Source organism: Sphaerodactylus townsendi, unplaced genomic scaffold (genome assembly GCF_021028975.2).
Source record: "Sphaerodactylus townsendi isolate TG3544 unplaced genomic scaffold, MPM_Stown_v2.3 scaffold_18, whole genome shotgun sequence".
NCBI lineage: Eukaryota > Metazoa > Chordata > Lepidosauria > Squamata > Sphaerodactylidae > Sphaerodactylus > Sphaerodactylus townsendi.
Genome location: NW_025950341.1, coordinates 2,247,795 through 2,272,587, shown reverse-complemented (window position 1 = coordinate 2,272,587; position 24,793 = coordinate 2,247,795). Strand labels below are relative to the sequence as shown.

General features: G+C 43.3%; 1 protein-coding gene across 1 annotated transcript in view; it reads right to left on the bottom strand.

Moving 5' to 3' along the window:
• Positions 1-3,744: 3,744 nt before the first annotated feature.
• NIBAN1 (niban apoptosis regulator 1) overlaps positions 3,745-24,793 on the bottom strand; it is a 71,083-nt gene continuing 50,034 nt past the window's right edge. The window contains exons 7-14 of the mRNA XM_048482529.1: positions 20,864-20,968; positions 19,271-19,433; positions 16,533-16,720; positions 14,993-15,154; positions 11,843-11,953; positions 8,081-8,188; positions 6,685-6,796; positions 3,745-4,940 (exon numbers count right to left, since the gene is read on the bottom strand). Coding sequence (XP_048338486.1) covers positions 3,745-4,940; positions 6,685-6,796; positions 8,081-8,188; positions 11,843-11,953; positions 14,993-15,154; positions 16,533-16,720; positions 19,271-19,433; positions 20,864-20,968 — 2,145 coding nt within the window. The remainder of the gene's footprint in view (positions 4,941-6,684; positions 6,797-8,080; positions 8,189-11,842; positions 11,954-14,992; positions 15,155-16,532; positions 16,721-19,270; positions 19,434-20,863; positions 20,969-24,793) is intronic.

Sequence of the window (24,793 nt, the reverse complement as noted above, 5' to 3'; positions counted from 1 at the left end):
AGGGAAGCTGTCAAGCAGAGGTGGTTTGCCACTGAGTCTGCAAATTCTTCCTTGATGATCCCCTATTCAAGTACCAATCCAGCTTAGCTTCCAAGATCTGATGAGACTGGCCTATTCTATACCATTCCTCATCTCAAAAAGAAAATTAATGGGGTATATACTTCCTAATAATTTATGGAATGCATAAACATGCTCCAATCTGAAATTTGCTGGGAATAGAGGCATTATAGTCACCACCAGCACGTATTCGTCAAATAATTTGGTGTCAGTGTGGTAGAACAATCCAGTTCAAACCTCCCCCCACTTGGTGTCTGTTACATACAGGACTATGAGATGCAAAGAATTACATGCAATTAGAATATTCAAGTTAGTTCTAGTTCTATGGCTTGTAATGCATTTGCAGCTTTATCTTCTGTGTATTACATGCACATGTATATAAAAACCCTATCCTAAACTCTTGTTCCTAGACATGGTGTGGCACATTTTCAATCAAATTATGAAGACACCTACTTCAATGTTTACATGAACTAGATTACTCCTGCCTGCTACTGACTAAACAGAGACAATATTAATAGCTAATCCCATTGGGCAGTGGCGTAGCGCCCATGGGGCCGGTGTGTGTGTGATGCTACAATTAGGAGACGCGTGGAGGAGAGTTCCAGGGCATTGGGGGGCGAGGCGGTGGTGCGGCAGGGGCATAAGATGCGCCCTTTACCCAGGCGCAGTTTCCCCTTCCTCCGCCTCTGCCATCAGGTCCTGCCTTTGAATTTCTGATATAATTAAGGACGTGATGGTCACTCTTTTTGGAAATCAAGTCCAAAGAACAAAATAACGTCACACAAATAGCAGCCTCTCACTGCTTGGGGTGATTTCAAACATGACCTCCTGAACAAGGAGTAGAGGACAGAACAGCATCTGAAACAGGATGTGCGGAATGCCTTCCCTACCACAGCTGATTCCTTCTGCTTCTCTCATCTAGCGGTGCTGTGAACATTTACTACCTATGTATACTAGTTGCAACCATGCCCTAGGTTAGCTGTCTATGCATTAAGACAAATACTACAAACTTTAAAAAATCACTTTCCTGAAATAGTAGGTGGGTAAAATGTACATTGCAATTTGTATCGGTGCTAGGGCCAGGATCAACATTAATTCTGTTGGTACTGTGAGGAACTGTTTAAATAGCATTGTCATACAGCAGAATTTCCTATTGTTAGATGCTATTAAAATTTGTGGATCAATTGTCAAGTATTATCTTTACTTTAGGATCTTATTAAAGCTTATTATTTATAATGCAGATTTGGTACATCTGGACCTTGAAAGAGCAGTTCTGACCATACCATCAAACTTAAAAAAATTTATAGAGCATGACTGTTGCATTACAGCTTATCAAGGGAGCAGGATGGTAAAACTATATATGTATGGAGGAAGGAAGTGTGGAAAGCCAGGGATACTGTAGGCCTTTTAATTTTCAGCCTGCATTTTTTACAGTAGTCTTTCTGCTTACATAGAAGTTATGGGAAATGTGTAGGAAATAGTCCACTGATTGTTCATTAAAAAGTAAGCCTGTATGCGGCTTTCAGTGTTGCAAAGGCAACGGGGATGATCTGTTGACTGACTCGACTCCTTGCCCTGAATAATGCAAATATCTTAAATTTGCATAATTTCTGCAGGTTGCATAATTCAGCTTTTTCCCGTGTGTGTGTGTGTGTATTCACTCTTGCCTTTTATATATGCCTTATATACATGGAGATAAAATAAGAAATCCTTTCTTTCCTGTTACACATCTACATTACTGTACATTTGGCTACATCTTGGTACCCATTTGCTGTCTCATGTTTGTGGTGGTGGTGGTGTGCTCAAACAAGGAAACGGAGTTAACTGCATAACTTCAGATGTACATGCTCACTAACATGTAAGCAATGGCTATCTCACTGACCAATAGCTAATCAATAGATCAGGTCACAATCAGTAGCCAGCAACTGTTTACATACAAACAGTTAACCCTTTTATAACTGAGTCATGACGGACACTTGCAAAATCCCAACACAAATCTGAGTTGCTTTGATGTATTTTTTTGAAAAAATATAGTCCGGGCTAAGAATCTGCAGAACTGGAACAGGTACAAGTTACTGTAAATGGCTGTCTACCCCCCTCCCCCCATCCCAAGCTATAAAGGTGTGCAGAAGACCAGGACAGAGAAGCTTGCTTCAACTATGCTGGCAATTTTAAACAAATCAATAACAAAAAAAAAGAGAGGAGTAGGATCAGACCACTCCACCGTCAAAATATCAAAGTTTTTAAATACAGTGGTAACCATCCAGCCACCACAGATCATAGTTATGCTGCACAAACAATCAATAAGCAAATGCCACCCCCCACACACACACACACTATTTTCTCCATGCTTCAGACAAATACTATACATTATACTTAACTGAAGTTGATTGTAGCTCTTACTCCAAATACTGCTGACCCATCACTGCAAGCCTCATCTATATGCATGGGTCATGCATTCTAAAAAGCCCCAGTGAATAATTGCAGTGTATATTTAAGAAATTTAAAGGGCTGTTGAAAGGAATTTCGAAAGCTTTAAAATATAAATGGTTTGCATCAGTCTTTGGTGACAATGACTAATTCTCAGTTGTCCGATTCCAAATTGTTAGAATAAATGAAGCAGAGATGATTCAAACTATCAAAATTCTCATTCAAATAACTTCAAAATATGAATGCTCTCAAATAGAAATGTATAGTATGAATGAATCTCTCCATTCTCAGTTTAAAGGGACTCTGATCATGCATTTTCTAAATATCCCCTTTCTTCATTTCTCCATCAGTGATTCGGGACAGTTGCCTTCAGCACTTTCCTGTACGCCTGTTTTTACTTCTGTCAAATTAGCAACGTCAGCACTCAGCAAGGGCACACCTGCCTGCGTAGAATTATCCGCCTCGGCCGAGGGGAAACTTTGGCACTGTGTGTTCACTGAGACCTCCACGGTGCTATCCACATTCTCTTCTGGAGGAATGAGCAGATCACTTGATTCTACTTTCAAACCGGCAGTATTCAAAATAGTAGACTTTAGTGTTTCAACAGAACAGCTGGGGAAAATCTGAGAATCTACTTCTGGTGAGATAGATTGAAGAGAGGAGAGGCCAGATTCTTCATTTCCAATATGGGGCCCTACTTGTGGACTGTCATACACTGAAGAACAATGAAGGGAACCAAATCTCCCCTCCGCCTGGTCAGATTGTTCTCTTGTGACATGTTGTTCTACTTGCAGCTTCTCATCAACTGGGACCAAGGGAGTAGGGGAAAGATCTAGTCCACTCTGGTCAGACTGTCCACCTTCCACATGTTGACTGTCATATACTGAAGCACAATGAAGGGAACCAAATCTCCCCTCTGCCTGGTCAGATTGTTCTCTTTTGACATGTTGTTCTACTTGCAGCTTCTGCACCATCTTCAGGACCAAGGGAAGGATCTAGTCCACTCTGGTCAGACTGTCCACCTTCCACATGTTGACTGTCATATACTGAAGCACAATGAAGGGAACCAAATCTCCCCTCTGCCTGGTCAGATTGTTCTCTTTTGACATGTTGTTCTACTTGCAGCTTCTCATCAACTGGGACCAAGGGAGTAGGGGAAGGATCTAGTCCACTCTGGTCAGACTGTCCACCTTCCACATGTTGACTGTCATATACTGAAGCACAATGAAGGGAACCAAATCTCCCCTCTGCCTGTAGTCAACAGATCTGTTCTCTTTTGACATGTTGTTCTACTTGCAGCTTCTCATCAACTGGGACCAAGGGAGTAGGGGAAGGATCTAGTCCACTCTGGTCAGACTGTCCACCTTCCACATGTTGACTGTCATATACTGAAGCACAATGAAGGGAACCAAATCTCCCCTCTGCCTGGTCAGATTGTTCTCTTTTGACATGTTGTTCTACTTGCAGCTTCTCATCAACTGGGACCAAGGGAGTAGGGGAAGGATCTAGTCCACTCTGGTCAGACTGTCCACCTTCCACATGTTGATTTGCTCGACACTGGTCATCAGCACTGTCACTTTCCATGTCAGTATACCAGATGCTGGTCACTGTTTCCAAATTGGCCGGACAAACATCCAGTTCTGCAGACACATCTGGAGAACCTACTTCAGTCCTGTGGCTTCCTACTCCATTAATGCTTTCTACATTTATATAATCTGGCTCAACAGTGGATAAAAGAGAGAGGCTTGTCACAGTTACACTGCACACTTCTGCACTGGGAAGAAACGGCACTTTAGGAGACTTCTGCATCTCAAATGTTTGCAAGTCATCTGCAATCAGTTTGTCCTCCTTGTCCCTTTCTTCTGCACATTCCTGTGCCTTTGAAATTCCACATTCATGTATGCTTTTTTCTTTGTTCTCAGGAGGAACATCTGCTGGCAGTTCGATTGTCAGTGTCAGCAAGTTTCTTATTTCATTCAGCGTATCAGGAGCTGGTACCGTTTTCTCTTCCACTAGTACCTCATTTTCTGTTCTTGAGCTTCCACTAAAATTTGTTTCTGGACCATCTGGAAACTGTGGAGTTATAGTTTCCTCTGCAGCTGTACAAATCACAGGGGGGGACTCCTGCTGGCTACTGAGATTAGAAACCATCCTGTCTTCCCTCCCTTCTGGAGGAATACTGGAGACATTAGCAGGAATTCTTTCTTCATCATCCAGGGTCTTTGCAGTCTCCTGGCAACTCTCCTGAGTGACTTCTTCTGGCACAAACACTTCATTACTCTGAATATCAGCATGTGATATCTCTGTCAACTTGCCAGCTGGTTTCCTAGCTGGGCTGGCTTGAGCTGATCCTGAAGGGGTTTTGAGGTCACTCAGACTGGATACACTTTCAGAAGGAAGGTTTGTTTCCTCAAAGAGATTGTGTTTCTTCAAGTGGGCAGCCTCTTTTATCACTAGAACAGAAGATGGGGAAAAAGAGTGATTTAGCCATAGGGATGTAAAGTATGGGGGTAGGGGTGACATACAAACTTTTCCAAAATTCAGGTGGTTGGGACTAGCCTTTCCCAAGTGGACTACTCTTTTCTCTGGCTTCTGTCCTTAAGTCTCATTTTTGACCCACACTAAATTCAGACAGGCCTTGGCTGCTGGCCTAAGTCTTGAGGAAAATCGTGATGTGGAGAGAATTGGATGAAAAAAAAGACAGCTGCTTCCTTGATGCTGCTAACAGAAACATGCCAAAGGTATGGGTGGTACTAGGAATTGGAATGAGTGGGGAAAGGCGGCACAGCTTTATTGAGGGGAAGAGGATGGTTTTGGCACCCTGATATGCCTCAATCCCCACCCCTGAGAGATTCAATGTTCTGGGATTTCTTCTTGAACTAGTATTTCCAAGACACAGTGAAACTGATCTTCACATTAATTATGTTTCAGCTAAATGGTTACCCTAAGCAGGCCCTCTCCACTGTGGTTGGGGGAATTAGCTGGAGACAGAGAGTGAGAGGCAGTAACTGGAACAGATAAACTGTGTCTATCATGAAAGTCCTAAGTGAAAACTCTCAAAGGAGCAGGCAGCTGTATAATTAAAACTGGTCTTATTAAAGAATAAAGATAGTAAAACAAGAAGTCTATTTTAAGCAATGAACATATGCACACAAAGCATATAAGAGCTGGCCAAATGAAAAGGGAGGAAGTTTGATAGTGTTTCAGGGTTGGCTAATAGTTGCCAATCTTGAAAAAATGTCCAAGGAAAGTAGCACTGAAGGTAGAAATGGCCAGCACTTCCAGGAGTGGAAGGAAGACCCCACACACAAGTCTAGAGTACACACACACAATTAATGGCCAAAAGACCAATATTTATACCCCAAAATGAGGTGGTATGAGATAAGCTGGCAGGAGAGACAGAGAACTGATTGCTTTTCCAGTGTTCCGACAAAAAGATAGGAGAGCCTCGATGAGTCATCAGGACCCAAGAGAATGCCTGGACTATTCCATTGAATACTGATTGATTGCTGGGATGAGTACAGATAGGATATGTAGTGATGAAATCACCCTAGCGAGACACAGTGGGGATTAGCTAGCCCCACTGTACAGTCAGGCACACTTTAGGGCCAGAGGAAAAAATTCAGCTGTTAACTGCTTTCCTGCCCTGGTTGTCACATAAGATGGATCCAAAAACTCTCTGAGAGGCATCCATTTTGTGGAAAGCAGTGTCTTGCTCTTATGTCAATCTTTGGCCCTCATGCCTTCGTGTTATCCCTTAGAAGAAGGAGAGTCCAACTGCTTACAAAGCCAAATACTCCAATAACTGGTGAAGTTCAAATCTGGATCTAAATTTTGTTTTTCATCCATTTGTAATGGGCTAAATATGATGTAATCTCATTTGCAGACCTGAATCAGAACAATGCCAATTACATGCTTCAGGAGATCATTCAGTTTGACCTCTTGTCTTGTGAAAAGGTCATAGAAAGAACACTATCCAAGCAACTGCCATTTTACCATTCAAGGCCCTGCTTGGCCCTTGGGAGATTAAGACCTCTCATTCTGGGAAGAAGGAGCCACAGTATTTACAATGGAGGCAATTATATTGGAGTGGGAGAAGAAACCAAGAAATTGTATTTTTAAAATGTCATAAGCTGTGTTGAGAATTCCATGGTTGAAAATCAGGATATCAAATAAGTAAATCAGAAGCAAATTTACCTTTCAGGATTTCAACAAGGAGAGTTGCGAGTAAAATTTCTTCATAGACATTTTCGACTTGTATCACACTGGTATGATCAGCAAAGATGAACTGTTCATATTTTTGAAGCTCCTATGTATTAGGATATAACAAGAGAATGAACAAGAGAGCCTCGTTCAACCAACTCTACTAAGGACCTATATAGATGATGCACAGGGAATTCTGAATACAGTTCTTCCAGTTGCTGGTTTTTGAAAACTCACTCATTAAGTTTATTGGGTCCAATTTTGGATTGGGACAGCAGAAATTGTGGGACGGGATTCCAACCAATTCAAAACACTGAATTTATGTAAGCCAATTTGTATCCTACAACATAGGAGAAAAGCAGGGTATATATCAGTGATGGTGACTCTATGGCATGGATACCAGAGGTGGCACTTGGAGCCCTCTTTGTGGGCACGTGCACACAGAGTTAGTCATGTGGGGGGTGGAAAATCACACACGCACACACCACACACACACATATCTAGGCTGGCCTGGGCCACTGAGCATGACATGCGCACACCGTGGTGAGAAGGGAGGACTCGGCTGGTGGGCCTGGTGCCTGTGCTCCAGGTGGCTGCTGCCCAAGGGAGGGGTGCAGAGGAGGCAGAGATACTAGAGAGGCATAGAGCGGTGCGCGCGGGACTTGCTGGAGGCTAGAGCAGGCTGGCCCCTGCTCAAGCAGGTGGGGCTGAGGAAGAGAGAGCCAACCATTTTTTTCTAAACAGAAACCTCAGCATTCAGGTTAAATTGCCAGGTTGGCACTTTGCGATAAATAAGTGGGGTTTGGGTTGCAATTTGGGCACTCAGTCTCAAAAAGGTTCGCCATCACTGGTATATATATATTTTTAAACAGTTCTTTCAGACTAGTATTTAGCTGAGTGTGTGGAGCAGACAGACTAGCAGAAGTTCAAAAGCTATCTCAGTAGATGCACCAGAGAAAACATATAGTGGTGGGGAGAGATAATTCCGTAGTCGCCATCCTGTGGCCACCTGAGGTTAGAACACTGAAGACTCTCCCAAATCATTGCTGTAACTGCAGCTTCTTTTCATGTCCCCACTGCAAAGGCACTGAACTGACTTGGCTTACTGACTTATACAGAAAAAAACAAGGAAAGATGTTACATTTGAGAAACTAGGTCCTAGAATTCTGGGAGCTCCTGCTGCAAGAAACAAATATGACCAGGGTTTCATAATTCCTTTCTGGGATTTACAGGCTGCATAACACAGAACTGCACAATGTACTTGAACACAGCCCCTACTATCAATTGTCTCTTAATTCCAGCAGTTTTAAAAATGATCAAGATCATGAACTAGCACATGTGCTCCAAGCTTTTCCTCTCCTTTTGACTCCACTTCAGCACAACGACTTACTGGTTTGCAAGTTGAAGCCAATGTCCGCTGCAGTGTAGGCAAAGAGATTTGGATCAAAGCATCTTGAAATATCTTTTTCCGGACGTTGCTGCTGTCATAGTCATATTGCTGCAGATGAGAAAGAAACAAGAAATAAAGTCTGCAGTCAAACACTAAGGAGCCTACAACCCCTTGCCAGTTTCCACTGGACAGAAGCACTAGTGGGTGGGCTTCAGAGGTGGGATCCAACCAATCTTCAATCAGTTGCATTTATGACAGGCTGAAACTGGGTATGAACCCTTGAAAGAGAAACAAACAAATTCTATATAATTAGAACTGAGAATCATGCTGAACTTTATTATTCATATGCTGCTGTGGCATGGTACTGAGTAATGTAAAAAAAAATAAGAGGTTTTTTTCCCTCTTTTGATGCAGGAGGCATTTCATGCAAATACATGGAAATGTAAGCCTGGCAGGCACTCTTTTTCTGAAGAAAAGTTGGTGCAATGGGGATCCAATGTGAGTGGAGGAGTGCTTGTGTAACCCCCATGCCCAGAATGGGTTGGCCCAGAATGGGTTGACCCAGTAAGGGGTGGAGACTCAGAGCAGCAGAGAGGCTGAAAGAGCTCTTTTGCGGAAGAACAAGGCTACCAGACTCGGACCTTGATTTCTATAAGCCCTTAACACCTTGTTAAGGTAATTTCAATATTGTTGGGAACTACTGGGAAGGTAGTTGTTGTTTTGCTGTGTTGTAAATGTTGGAGTTTATTGTTTCAGGGTTTCTTTTGTGGTTGTAATGGGTGAGAGCTCTCCTGGAGACCTTCATCATGTTGCAACCTGTTCATCAAGCCCTTGGAGTCTTCAGGAGCCAGCCAACTTGCAAAGAAGATTTGGACTTGGCAATATCAGTAGACTGTAAATAGAAGGACTTGAAATGCAACCTGAACAGGACCTTGAATTGTAACGTTAAATGTTGATGTTTTAAAAGTGTTAATTGTAAAGAAAAAGTAAACCATTTTGTTGTTTAAAAATTGTTGTTGCAACTCATTCCAAGTACTGCCCCACAGAACCCACAAGCTGAGGTTACACTTGCATGCAGGCTACCTGCAGCCACAACACAAAAACCTGTAATTACAGCAAGATGTAAAATGTAGCCTGGATAGGCACCTTTTCCCTGAAAAAAAATGTGGTTTCAGCCAAACCCGTTAGAAGCAAAGAAGCAACTGGTTGGAAGAGACAACTAGTTCTTTCCCTGCCAGCCATTTTTGTCTCTCCATATCAACTCCATAAAGCTACTTTTACACCCATAAAAGTTTATCTGAGCTCTACTGGGAGAAAGGTGTTTGAGGGGGCAATTTAGAAGAACATCAGCTTCTTTAATTATTATGCCCTCATCTTCTGCTAATTTTTTCAAGATTTTTAAATCTCTTTTAGAACCGTTATGAAAATGGGATTTTTAAAATGTCCAGTTTTGTTTAGATCCCTCAAAATAAGCTTTTCAAATGTGTTATGCTAAGTGCTGCAAGCACCTAGTAAGATCCTAGGGATTACGTCATATAAAAATGTTCGTTTCCAGCTGTTAATTAGCATAACAAGCTTTAATGAGTATTCACGCTATCTAACCTAAGTGCAATAGAATAGCATGCAGTCTGACCTGGGAGCCATGCTCTGTTGGGAAACACGTTGCAAGGATGTTTCTGTTACGAACATGAATTACATAAGTTACTAAATTATATAATATTTTATAAACATTATCTACTATTCACTGTGCACTATTTATTGCTATATTATTACCGTAATTTTAGTATACCAATTTTCTATGTTATTTACTAATGGTATATTTATGAAACGTATTTTGAATGCTGCAGCCAGTATATCATTTTTATTTATGTTAGATTTACAGTACTGTGATCCTAAGAAAATAGCGGGCTAGAACTAATAACCAACACTGAAGAAGCAGATTTAATATTTCCATGAAGCAGGGATAGAACTAGGGGGCTCATCCACTTGGATATTCCACGTTTGAATGCTCAAATTGAACTACAGTGAAACCTCGGTTTTCTTTGGTAATCCGTCTGAAAAGAATTGATGAAAACCGAAAGCGATGAAAACTGAGACAAACTTTTCCATAGGAATCAATGTAAATCCAATTAATCTGTTCTAGGCACTCTAAAAAAATACCAAAAACACATTTTTGGTGAATAAACATAGTGTTTAATGCTGAAAATAGTAATAAACAATAACACTAGGACCAGCTTCAGAGCCAGTGGACCAATGTCGCACCAGAAAGCTGTCCAAAGAGATCTGTTCTGATGCCTCTTTAAGATTTATCTTAAAGACATTGTCATTAAACAAGTTGCAGACACGGCCTGCAACAGCTTTGTCCGGGTGATTTTTCTCCACAAACCCCTGCACCTTACTGCAAATCTATGAAAACCGAGGCAAATCGATGAAAACCGATTCAAATTTTTCTCTGAAAAAATCAATGAAAACAGAAACCGATGAAAACTGAAGGCAATGAAAACCGAGGTTCCACTGTATATGCTTTGAGGACATATTTGCTTCCCTATGAGCTTTGGATTCATATTGCATGCCTATCCATTTATATGTGTATGTTAAATATGCATTGCATTTCTGCATGATTATTTAAGACTATCAGGAGTATTATTGTAGCCTATGGTAGAGACTGTATTATTTTTTCAGTCTGATTTGACAGCATTATACCTATATTTCCATTCAAGTTAACCACGGAAAGGAAGTTACACATCTGTACACAGTGTACAGATATGTACACTACAGCTTTACCACTCTAATCTAGCACAGCTGTACACACCTTTGGCCTTTTAAGGCCATCCATTAATAACCTCTGTTGTTACTGTGTACTGAGGATGATTTACTTCAGTTATTTGCATACATATAATGCACATGACAACATAGTCATAGAATTCAGTAAAACAGAGTCAACAAGAGAACTAGACCAGGGGTAGGGAACCTGCGGCTCTCCAGATGTTCAGGAACTACAATTCCCATCAGCCCCTACCAGCATGGCCAATTGGCCATGCTGACAGAGGTTGATGGGAATTGTAGTTCCTGAACATCTGGAGAGCCACAGATTCCCTACCCCTGAACTAGACCCACCTGGAGTCTTCCAACCCCTGGTTTATTAGGGAGCAAGCTACATTCAAGGAACTAAACAATAATGATGCTCATGTTATGTACTTGCAAAAGGCAGATGCATTCTACTGTACCAAGAAGTAGTTTGAAAGTACAGTTCGCTCCTTTGGAGATCAGATTGTACAGCAGAGCCTACTTGATAGCCACTGATATGCAAAAAATAGAAAACTTTCAATTAAAGTTTTACAGGAATTATTTTTGATTAGTACAGATTGGGCCCACTGAAGGTATCAGATTAGAACGTTCCATTCAGATGAGCAACCTCAGCAGACCCATCATCCTGACAGGTACAAAGAGCGTACAATAATATAAAGGAGGAAAGAAGAGCTCCTGTGCCATGAATAGTTATGTACAAAAAGAGACAGTGCAGCCTGTAAGGTACAATGGAGGGAAACTGTACCTGCTTGAATCCTTCTCGCCTATATAATTAAAGCAGAATACATGCACTCTGCTGTCCCCTTTTGAATCTACTATTGTTCTAATAGGTTTGCAGAATCAAACACCTAAAATGTAATGAATGCAAAAGTATCTGCGTGGAAAACACCTTCATTAGATTTTAAGTGGACATTACATATTTTTCTGTGCAAAGACAGGTAGAAAATGGCATACCTTTAAGACCCGAAGTTTGACTTTTTCAATGGCTGATGCCGTTTTGGCTGTATCCTTTTGGTGGTCTAAGCTGAGCAGCTGGTCAAAAGTATACACTGCATTTTCCATAAGCTAGAAAGAAAATAATCAACAACAGATATATCTATAAGGCACCCATTTCTGCTGAGGTTAATACCATAACATCCATTTAATTCATGTCCCTATTACTGTACATAATAAAGGTTCATATACTTAAAAGGCAGGAGATAGTCTATGAAATAGTTTGTCAGGACTTAAAACAGGAATATCTTGTATGCGAGGATCTATCCCAGGGGTTGGTAACCCACGGCTCCGGAGCCGCATGTGGCTGTTTTGTCCTTATACTGCGGCTCCGCAGCAGCAACGCCAATGACGGCAAGTTGCACTTGGGACACAGTGAGTGTGCCTCCTTCCCCGCCCCCTCCTTCCATCCTCCCTCCAGCGTCCTTTCCTCTCCTTCCCTCGTCTGGTGCCTGGGAAGGAGAGGAAAGGACCAGAGACTGTTGAGAAAACTCAGCAATGAAGGAATAAGAGGGGAAGTCCTCCTATGGATTAAAAACTGGTTGAGAAACAGGAAACAAAGAGTGGGTGTAAATGGGAAGTTCTCACAATGGAGAGATGTCGGGAGTGGTGTCCCCCAAGGATCCGTTTTGGAACCAGTGCTCTTTAACCTATTCATAAATGACCTGGAAGTAGGGGTGGGTAGCGTGGTGGCCAAGTTTGCAGATGATACCAAATTATGTAGGGTGGTGAGAACCACAAAGGATTGCGAAGAGCTCCAAGCGGACCTTGATAAATTAGATGAGTGGGCTCAGAAATGGCAAATGCAGTTCAATGTAGCAAAATGTAAAGTGATGCACATAGGGGCAAAAAATCCAAACTTCAAATACACGCTTACAGGGTCAGTGCTATCAGTCACAGACCAGGAAAGGATTTAGGCTGCCTTAGCTGGATAGTCTCCATGGAATGTCAACTCAATGCATGGCAGCCAGCAAAAGGCAAACTCTATGCTGGGGATCATTAGAAAAGGAATTGATAATAAAACTGCAAAGATTGTCGGCTGCCCTTTATATAAAGCAGTGGTGCGCGACCGCGCGACTTAAGAGAGTAATTGTGTCCAGTTCTGGTCGCCGGGTGATCTCAAAAAAAGCGATTATTGAGGAGATAGAAAAAGTGCAGAGAAGGGCAACAAGGATGATTGAGGGACTGGAGCACCTTCCCTATGAGGAGAGGCTGCAGCTGCTTGGGACTCTTTTAGTTTGGAGAGGAGGCGGCTTGGAGGGGGGGATATGATTGAAGTCTACAAAATTATGCATGGGGTAGAAAATGTTGACAGAGAGACATTTTTTCTCTCTTTCTCACAATACTAGAACCAGGGGGGCATTCATTGAAAATGCTGGGGGGAAGAATTAGGACTAATAAAAGGAAACACTTCTTCACGCAACGTGTGATTGGTGTTTGGAATATGCTGCCACAGGAGGTGGTGATGGCCACAAACCTTTATAGCTTTAAAAGGGGCTTGGACAGATTTATGGAGGAGAAGTCGATTATGGCTACCAATCTTGATCCTCTTTGATCTGAGATTGCAAATGCCTTAACAGACCAGGTGATCAGGAGCAACAGCCGCAGAAGGCCATTGCGTTCACATCCTACATGTGAGCTCCCAAAGGCACCTGGTGGGCCACTGCGAGTAGCAGAGAGCTAGACTAGATGGACTTTGGTCTGATCCAGCTGGCTTGTTCTTATGTTCTCTTATGTTCTTAAGGACGCCGGAGGAAGGAAGGAAGGACGCCGGAGGAAGGAAGGAAGGAAGGAAGGAAGGAAGGAAGGAAGGAAGGAAGGAAGGAAGGAAGGAAGGAAGGAAGGAAGGAAGGAAGGAAGGAAGGAAGGAAGGAAGGAAGGAAGGAAGGAAGGAAGGAAGGAAGGAAGGAAGGAAGGAAGGAAGCGTGCTCACCGCATCCCAAGTGCAATTTTCCATCGTTGGAGTCGCCGCCGCTGTCTATCCCACCTGGTTGGCTGAAGGCAGCGCTTGGGGAGGCTGGGGGTAAGGCTTGGGGAGGCGGGGTCAAGTGGCTCTTTGGGTGCTAAAGGTTGCTGACCCCTGATCTATCCTGACGACTGTGTATTCAGGACCCCTTTCAGGAACAGGTGCAACATCAGCCCTTCAACTGGTAACCAAAATGGAGCCATTGGATTCATTGGCCTAGAATAAATATTAGTAGTTTGGCACCTACGAATGGGGGCATGGCTCAGGAGCAAAAGCATTTGCATTTCATGAGTAAGGTCCCAAGATCAATCCCCAGCATCTCCAGTTGATGCGAAAGACATGAGGCTGCCAGTCAGACCAAGGATCTGCCTCAATATAAGGCAGCTTAAATAAGGGGTCATGGCTCAGTGGGAGACCATGTGCATTGCATACAGAAGGTCCAAAGCTCAATCTCCATTTCAAAAGAGAGGATAATAGGTTAGGTATGACTAGTGAGCTGCTGCCAGCCTGAGTGAACAAAACTGACTTAGAAAGACGAGTGATCCAACTCTGAATAAGGCAGGTTCATATGTGAATGTGACTTTTCCCTGGTCAACACTTTCTGCATGTTGTCTATTCTGCTCCAGCAACTAAACCTATCTCAGGAGTTGTCATTCACAAAATATATCATCCAGGCCTGGCTTCTGGTAGGGCTGTTCAAAGTGCTAGCCAGGCCCTTACAGGTTCAACAATTATTCAGATTTGGAAGAATTTTTTTTAAAGAAAACATTTCCTGTGTAAATTGTCTAGCAATCTAAATAGGCTTTGTACTATTCATGAGATCAGGATGTCCCTGGACTACCACTATATGAGGGACTGATAGTGCCAAGCAGAGTTACACCCATCAACGTCCACTGAAGTCAATGGGCTTGGCAGGATGTAACTGTGCTTAAGGTGGCAGTGAAAGCCATCAAAGAAACAGCTACAACTAGTTCTGTGAATCTACACCAAATCATTTGTTCAGAGGATCAAATGAGATCAAATCATCTAAGTGTGTATGCACATAAATGGATGGAAAGCAGTATTTATTCAGTTAGGCAACTATTCTGAACCTACAAGGCCCAAACTTTGGCTAACAGTGAGAGGACAAGTTAATTTCACTATACCTCCTGCATGTGATTTTGCGTCCTCTGAATAATCAAGTCAATATGGTAAAATTTGAAGCGGCTCTTGAGATCCTGGAGCTCTTCTTGCAGGACATTCACTTTCAGATAGCAAGGTTCCATTTTCGCAGAGTTGTATGGGAGGTTCATCAGCAGATCCACATTCTAGCAGAAAGACAGATTTGCAAAGAAAAGAGATTCTCACAAGTGGTATTTTTACTACTTTTGTATGAAAACCTTGCATGGCCTGAAGCACATTAGCTAGAAGGGTGATTCTAGGCTTGGGGAACCTAGAACTGCAATGGTGATGAATGACAGCTAAGTGGCTGATGGAACGAAAGGGAGAACAGATATGGCTTTTGAGGAGGATAACAGTGACATCAAAAGTAAATTATTCATAGCACTTGTGTTGTAATCATCACCCAGGAATGAATGACTGATTTGATCTGAAGTCATCAAGAGGTTTGCCAGGATAAGGTACTATTGGCTGAATTAACGTCTTGGTTGCTCTAATGTCACTAAGAGAAGCATGCAGCTGCCCAGTAAGCCATAAGGACATAAGCAAACCAGGCTGCAACCTACTGAAGGACATTTTTCTCATGCAAACTATTTAAGTAGTTTCTCTGTTTTTTAATTGAAAGACATTGGCCTGGTTGCACCAATACATGTGTAGAAAAAAAGTTAAATGTAGTATAATTCTCCATGCACCAGCAGTGATACAAATGACTGCAGCAACACAAGAGTTTAAACATAATTTTGAATAAAAAAATATGCATATGTAGCAAAGGAAAGTACAGCAAATTGTTAACATGATTTTGTTGAATTTGTTTTTCAGATTGCATCAAAAGCAATACCTTGTGCTATGCCTTGAACAAGCAGGAAAGTTAGTATTGATAGAGCTGCTTTCACATGACATGAGCTGATAGTGAAGAATAATTTTAGCATTTCTGCAAGGAGTGTTGTCATGCATAAATTTTCCATGGGATTCACCACATGGGCTGCAGATAGATAGATGGCAGCAAGAAAGTTTATTTCAGTGGCATAGTGCCAATGGGGCAGGGTGTGTGTGTGGCACCCTGGGCGGAGCAGCGTTGGAGGCGTGGCTGGGCCATAGAGGGGGCTTCCTCCGCTGAAGGCGGCAATGGCAAATCACCTCAGCTTCCCACTTGCCTTGAAAGCCCTTTGTTGGGGTCACCATACCTCAGCTGCAACAAGGGCAACAAGGGCAAGAGTGATATATCAGTCACAATCACTGCTTTCCCCCAGAAAGTCCTAAAAAGTCCTCAGTGTTGTGTGAGAGGCAGTGATGGCTACAGGGAGTTTAGGTATGGGAAGTACAGGGGAAATGGCCATGTTGATCTTCTGTCAATGAAATTTACAAAGAGAATGATCGCAGCCATACTAAATTGCTAGGTCATATCATGAATCCTGGATGGCAAAATTAGAAGATAATTACGACAGAAGCACAAATGCCCTAGGGAAAGAAATTATCAACCAAAGAAAACGCTTTCTAAATGAATACTAAAACATATAGCCATCCTACCTCTTTCAGCTTTGTGTTGTCATTTGTTGCTTGGAAGTTCTGGCTGATCTCATTGACTTCTTTTTCAAAAAGCAGACGCACTTCTCTAAATCCAGAGCTCACCGGACCCATGAGCTCCTCCAGTATGGAAACTAGAAAGGGCTGGATGCTCTCACTGCAGCATTTCTGGGCAGGATCAGCCACACTTTCTGCAGGTCAGGCAGATGGGCATTAGATCACTGAGGGAAGATACTCTATCATTACTTTAAGAAACAGAATTCCAAGGTGGGGGTATGCAAAACAGTAGGGCTATGCAAATACTGGATGGCTCAGTTTTCAATTGCTCTGACAAGTTATGTAGAATAAAGTGAAAGGACTGCAGTTTGATGCAGAGGTGAGACCTTGACCCTCTTTCCAGACATCAGGAGGATGGGTCAGATTTTGTTCCCAACACAACGGTGTCTCAGGTTTTTTTTACACAGAAATGAATGGCTGTCATTCACTCACATCAGAGGTCTTCAAACTATGGCCCTCCAGATGTTCATGGACTACAATTCCCATCAACCCCTGCCAGCATGGCCAAGTGGTAGGGCCCATGGGAATTGTAGTCTCTGAACATCTGGAGGGCCATAGTTTGAAGACCCCTGACTCACATGGTGGGAAAAACCAAAGTACCATGCATGAAGACAATTATCACAAAACTGATTCATTGCTGTTAACTAGAGCAAGACAATAGCTACTGTGAGAAGCTTCAAGAGTTGACACCACACTCCCTTTTAATGTCAAGAATGATGCAGCCACACCCGCCACAAACTGGTAGTTAGACTATGAATCTAACTGATATATTTGACTATGTATACACAATTTGCGATAAAAATGCAAGGCAGTGTGACTCCTATGCAGCAGGAAGCAGTGGAACAGCATAACCTTTACTGAAAATAAAAAAGTGAGGGGGTCTTCATGTTTCCGGAGTACAGAGAGGAACAAGTACGGCACTGATGGGACAGGCAGGGTACAGAAATGTTTCCCAGAAACACAGCAACCAATTAGAGCTGTACGGGGGAAAGTTAAGATCTGTCAAGAGAAGTTTGTTAGTCAGAAAACTGAGAGTCAAGAGTTAGGTTTTGAGGGCTGAGAGAGAACAGTGTAACAGGACTGTAAAATTAAACATCTGAGGAGATACCAGATCTTTAACAGTGCAATCTAGATGGGGGCGAAGAATGGCCACAGGAGGCAGAACAGGCTCAAGCAGACTTGTTTACCCTCAAGACCGGCATAAGTGGTACCTGCCGTCGGGCGCAAATAGGGAGGCAGGCAGGTGCCGTGGAGTTCCACGGTGGCCAATTCACCTCCAGCCATCACTTCAACAACTGTGCCAGCCTAGCGGGGAGGCCAATGCAGCTGGGAACATTTTGAGGGTGTTTCTGAAGACAAAGTCAGTGCTGGTCAGCTTCCACCAGGCTTTAGCCCTGTAAACACCAGTGGGATGGTCGACTGATTTACACCACTCTTTTGGGTGGTGTAACTCCATTTAGCCCTATGGAGGGCTTTTGGACAACTGGGGTTTTTCAGCTTTTCACTGCCTCCCCGTGTCGCCTTGAAGCCCACTGGAGGAAGCACAATGGTGTGGCAGCAGCACCGTCCCCGGGTCTGGATTGGGCTACAAGTCTCTTTCTGAAAGAAGCTGATTGCACTGAGGTGTTACAGTGAGCCATCAGGGTTTTGCCCAACTTAGCTGCAACAGAGCACTGTGCTGATATGTTATAAACCTGCTTGAGACAGGGTGTCTTGAGGCAGGTATGGAATATAACGTCCTATACCTCCTGGTTAAGTGTTCATATTTACCTCGTGAGTGTGTATGTGTTTCTGAAAAAAGCTTTGTTCTTGTTCACTTTAAAAAGCAAACCACCCCATGCCTGTCATGTTTACCTGTTATCAATCCACATCTATGTGAGTTTGTCTTCAGGCATACATTCTGTCCTCTCAAACCAGTTCTCTCTTTTAAATGTCCCACTGTGAACACCAGAGCAGCAGGACAGGTGGACAATTGTATTGTGACCAGTACTGCCAGCAGGGAAAATATGGGGAAGGGGCAAGAGCATTTGGAGATACAGAGGGAGGAAAAGATGGCACACAATGCTCTAAGAATCCCCCCCCCACAACCACTATAGTGTTGTGCCATCTCCCCTGCCCCATTTTGTCCTCCACTGAGCAGGGGCTGGGGGAGTCAGTGATTAATATGCTTTAATGTATATAACAACACACTATTAATTATTTCAATGTAACATTAAAAGTTTTATTTTTAAAGCTTTAAACCTCTACTGCTGCTAGTCATCCTAAAAGAGACCTAACCAGAGTTTTCCGTCCCAAGATATACCATATAAATCAGAGGTGCTGTAGAAATCTGGAATGTTGTAGAGATTACATACATAGTTACTTACCTTTTAAGAATAAGAAATTACATAATAGGTAATCATTTCAGATTAAGATTGCCCAAATTTATTTCACATTGGAATCCATTTACAAATGTTCAAGATTATGTATCATTAGACTTTGCTCTGTCCTGTGATTTAGTTGATTCCCTCTCCTATTGCATACCACCTCTTTGTACCCCACATTGTTCTGGGGGTCATGCATCCCTGAGGATGCAATTTCAGGGGGTGCAGCAGGCTGCAATGGGAGACGGGAAAGTTCCCTTTCATATAGCATAGCTCTGCTCACCCTAAATCCTCCCCCTGTCTATTCAAGGTTCTATGTACCTTTTATTTTCCCAGCTAAAAAATTCTTGGAGTTCACAATCTGATCCATGTCTGAACGAATAGTTCCTTCGAGCCCCTTGGTAGCCTCTGCACATTCCTCTTTCAGAGAACATAATCCTTCTGAAACTTCATCTTGGACCAACCGGTACGTATCTTCTATTATCTGTAATGATAGAAAGCAAGGATGTAACCAATGACCAACTGGGTATGCAAGCATGCTTTTTGAAAAAGCAAAACTTCTGCCACTGTAAGCTTTGGTAGAGCACGGCACCTGAAAGTGCTCGATTGATTGCTGGAGCCTATAGTCCATTATGCATGCTCCACTTTCCCCATGGCTTCACAGCGGGGTTTCCTCAAGACTTTCTGTCCTTACCTGATCAACCTGCTACGAAGCATGCTGAGCCACCATTTTGCCTGCTCACCAGTCTTTTTTATTTTCTTTATACTCCTTTTTTTGGCAGATCTAGTATGATTTTACTTGATTTAATATGGTTCATTGCTCCAACGATACATCTATGCATTAAAAGGTAAAGAGCCCTTCCGATCAATCTATAATACTGGAACTAGGGTGGAAGAGGGGGGGGGGGAGCAGCAAAAACAAAAAAAGGAGAGAGTAACGCAGAGCCATCTGCTTCGCTTTCTCTGCGGAACCAGGGGAAAAGTCCCTCTTTCCCTACTCTTGGCAACAACAGAGATTATCAGATCTGTAGCACAGTGAGTTTGGGAAGGGGGAAAAAGGTGTCCGTAACAGAAACGCTGCCCTGAAAAGAATGTATGCTCACCACAAGGCATATCACAAGTGCATAATATGCCTATACCAGGGGTAGGGAACCTGCGGCTCGAGAGCCACATGCGGCTCTTCTGCCCTTGCACTGTGGCTCCATGAGCAGAGCCGCCGGCCCCATCCTTGCCCGCCCTGCAGGCAGCAGGGCGGGCGCACCAACTGCGAGAGGCTTCCCCTCTCACCCGCCCCATTGGAGCGGGGTGGGTGCTTTCCTGGCAGCCGGTGAGGCCGAGCCACCGGCTTCATCCTTGCCCGCCCTGCGCATCCATGTGCTTCTCAGAATGAGCGGAGTAAAAGGTAAAAAAACCCCTATATATATAGTGTTATCTTTATTTTAAATGTCAAAAATTATTTGCGGCTCCAAGTGTTTTCTTTTCCCGTGGAAAACGGGTCCAAATGGCTCTTTGAGTATTAAAGGTTCCCTACCCCTGGCCTATACCAAATCACCAGACCTTCCCCTCCTTATTTAAGTGAGGTTCAAAAAACCCCCCAGTTTTGAAAATAGCCACAAAAAGTGGGGAAGAGTCCTAAGTTTTTGCAGCTTGCTGACAAGAAACAGCCTTTGAGCTGCCAGAGCGCGCTTTTGGGGAACGGTTGCTGTTTCAATACTAGTATTGGTTGCCTGTTCGCATGCCTGCTCGCTTTGCTCTGTATGTTCAGCTGTAAAGAGCTTTAACTGTATATAACAAACAAAAAGAAACACACTCTATCATAAATCTTTAGTAATCTCTGCCTGCAAAAAGCTACCCTACAATTTCCCACTGCTTGGGAAACTGGAGGGGGGCACACACACATTAAACAATACTTACCCCAAACCACGCCCTCTTTCTGTCATTCCTCTTTCCTTTCATTTTAGGAAGCAGCATACTCTGGAGGCTAGGTAACAGCTCCTCCATCACAAGGTTGCTGAGAATCTACAAGAGGAAACATAATTTTCTTTTCAGCTCCAAAAATGTAGAGCTGAACACCATTTATTTGACCAGACAGACATTTTCTAAGCATGATCTTTTACAGGATGTCTATCATAAGCAGATACAGCAACCATCAGCTTATGAATTTTACCTGCATTCCTCTCACCCCTTAAGTCTCTTTTAAGCCCCACAAAAAGTATTCCTGAGGTCAAACCCAGGCAGACATACACACAGATAAGTGGGCCAAGGGGCTGCTGCGAAGAGAGGGAAAGGGATGAAATTGCTTCTTGAAAAGCAATTTGCTGCCTACCAGAGATCTTCTCCTGCCATGAACAGCCATTGGGAACGGTTAAATTCAAGAAATAATAGCAGGGCCCAACAACACAATTGTGTGCACAATTGCTTTATCATCTTCAACTCTCTGAAAATAATTATCATCTGCCCTCAGCCGAAGACACTGAATAGTTTTATTCACAGGTAGCACCAAAGAGCTCCTACAAAAAGTTAAAGGGCACTCTAGCAAGACTAGGGCATGTATGTGCAACTTGGACATTCATGTGAATCCTTGTAAGGTTTGGAATACTTGCATGCAAAACATAGCAAACTGTTCTCTTCAGTTGGAGCACTGCCTTCAAATTATACTTGGTCAAAACAAAGATGAGAACATACTCGGTCCATATGATAAGAGCCTACTCAAGTTAGATTATTAAGCCAATAATAATGAAATGCTTCCAAGCTCTGTTATTATAGCCTTCAAGAGTGATAAATGCTACGTGCTTGCCAAGTTGACTAAAGACACACTGTAAAATTGTCAGGTCAACATGAAAATTTGCAAAAATTTCAAATTATACTTTTATCCTCCTGAGATGTGTCCTTTCACCTTTGGGATGTTGGATTCCACAGGGCACTTTGTACCATCCCTGGGCCCAAAACACGTGCAGCTATGGTACTAGAAGAATGGCTTTCTTAGCCCTACAGGAAAACAGTCTGGCTACAATTGTACTTGCAAGTGATTTGATGGCAAAATGCCCCAAAGAAACAAACATTGATGAAATCATTCTGGCATTGATGAAATTTTTCTGGCATTAGTAATAACAATTAGCATTTACACAGAGCAGTTCAAAAGTTCAAATATGCTTCCCGCACGTTATTACAGCTTTACTTTAAATCAGCTTTGGTTGGATTCTGGGAATCTGTTCCCTTGTAGAGATGTGTTCTTTTGGCGGACAGTCTTCCACTGATGTAAAACTTGTATCAGGGGAGGATCCTTCCATCAGAGGAAAGCACATAACAACAGGGATATTTCTGTATGTACAGGTCATCTCTTGTAAGCACAGTTAGGGGTTTTAAAAATATTTTTAAAAATAATTTCCTACAAATCCATATACAAGTTGTGATAAACAGAAAGTAAAGTGTAAAACAAGCACAAATACAGGTTCTAATACGAACTTAGAACCCCTTATAAGAAAATTTTATAAACAATGTTGATTTTATATATATCATAAATCATGCTATATTACTCCAAGAAAAAATAGTGGAACAACATATTAGTGGTGGGAAAAACAGTGCAAAGAGAATGTTTCTCACTATGACATGCTTCTTAAACAGCAACATACAGAAGTATTTTTAAGCCATGAAAACCACTACACTGCACTACAAACAAATCTTCCAGCCAATGAGTCAAAATTTAAAATATGAGTTTGGCAATTGGGGGGGGGGGATGTGTTCCTCAAATGCTTCAGGAGATCTGTACCCATATTTTTCAGACCCGTCGATGCTTCAAACACCACCCAATATTTTCAGTCCAAATATGCTAACGCACAAGCACATGCAACTCATGTTCAAGACCTACATGTGCTTCTGGCAAATGTCAGCTCAACCAGTCACCTTTCCCCTCTGTCCTTCCTCACTATGAATGTATGTACTGCTTGTTCAACCATGCTATCAGCCAGATGGTGCCATCAGAGTGGCTATTTGCTAGGTTTCATCTTTAACTCAGCCTGTGGATGACATTGGAGAGCTTGGTGAATGATTGACATTTGATAGTGTTGAAAGGTTTGTTTGTGGATTTAATTCATATTTGAATTCATCAGATTTAGGTTTTGATGGTCACGTTCTTTTAGAATTATGTAGATGGGATTCTCTTTGTATTTTGTTGACATGTGCCCAATTGTTTTGAGTTAGGTAGACAAGAAAATTAGGGAAATGCTGGGCATTTTAATGTTGCATTGAACCATTTTTTACTGAATGGGCAAAGCCGTCTACCAGACTGGCAATTAGGCAGAACCACATGTTTAAGTATATTTCATTATATTCATGGCATGGAAAGGCTTGGGTTGGAGAGGAAGATAAACACCATGTTTTGCCAAAAAGGCAATCCCCAAATATAGGCATCCTGGGCAAAATTAGGGCATTTTTTAAATATCTGAGTCTCTTTCTTCAGTAGCTTTGTTGTGTAATTGTCAGAACTTCTGTATTGTTCCTGGGAATAAAGCTGAAGAATAAACAGCCTGTAGGCTGCAAGGAAGCTCCGTATGCAGCTTGACCGAGGAGGATCGGCGCTGCTGGTTTTGTTAGATCTTACAGCAGCGTTTGATGTGGTCGACCACGACCTTTTGGCCCACCGCCTGGCCGTTTCCGGGGTGCGGGGCATTGTCCTTCAATGGATTGTCTCGTTCCTCCGGGACCGACGCCAGCAAGTGTGGTGTGGGGATCAAGCTTCCCGGAAGTGCCCACTTCATTGTGGTGTACCCCAGGGGGTGCTATTATCCCCGCTATTATTTAACATCTATATGCGACCACTTGCTCAGCTGGTACGGAGCTTTGGGCTGATCTGTCATCAGTATGCTGATGACACTCAGCTCATTCTGTTGATGGAGGGGGGAGCGGTCACGGCCCCTGCAGCTCTACAGCATTGTTTGGAGGCGGTTGCTGGTTGGTTGCGACAGAGCAGGCTGAAACTGAATCCATCGAAGACGGAGATCCTTTGGCTTGGCCGCAGGGGAGGGGTGGAGGATTTCCAGCCGCCGGAGTGGGAGGGGGCCATTTTGGCGCCGGCCTCCTCCATCAGCAGTCTGGGGGTCCACCTGGATTCGTCTCTTTCAATGGAGACCCAGGTGGCCCTTGTAACTCGGACTGCCTTTTTCCACCTTCGTCAGGCCTGGCGGCTGGCCCCCTTCCTCTCTCAGGCAGACCTAGCCACAGTGATCCACGCAACGGTCACCTCCAGGTTAGACTATTGTAACTCGCTCTACGCGGGCCTTCCCTTGTGTTTGATTCGGAAACTGAAACTGGTCCAGCATGCGGTGGCACGCCTGCTCACAGGGGGCGCCTTTCGTGATCATATCCAACCTGTGTTGCGCCAGCTGCATTGGCTCCCAGTGGAATTCCGAATCATCTTCAAGGTGTGGGTTCTGACCTTTAAGGCCTTACACAGCCTGGGACCCTCGTACCTGAGAGACCGCATTACCCCATATGCTCCTACTCGGCCTCTGCATTCGGCAGAAGCCAATTTGCTGGTGGTTCCTGGCCCCTCAATGATGCGGCTGGCTTCCACACGAGCCAGGACCTTCACGGCCCTGGCTCTGGCCTGGTGGAACACTCTCCCTCCAGCTGTCCGGGCCCTGCGGGACCTTGGTGAATTCCGGAGGGCCTGTAAGACTGAGTTGTTCCGCCGGGCCTTTGGAGTGTCCAGTTGCTGAGGTGCGCCCCCCTCCCCGCCCCCCCTCCTTTGCTTCGCTCCTTGGGCTTTTGTTCACTATTTTATATTTTATTTGTATATTTATTGCTATTTTAAGGAAGAGTTTGGCCGCTCCCCCTCTTTTTTGG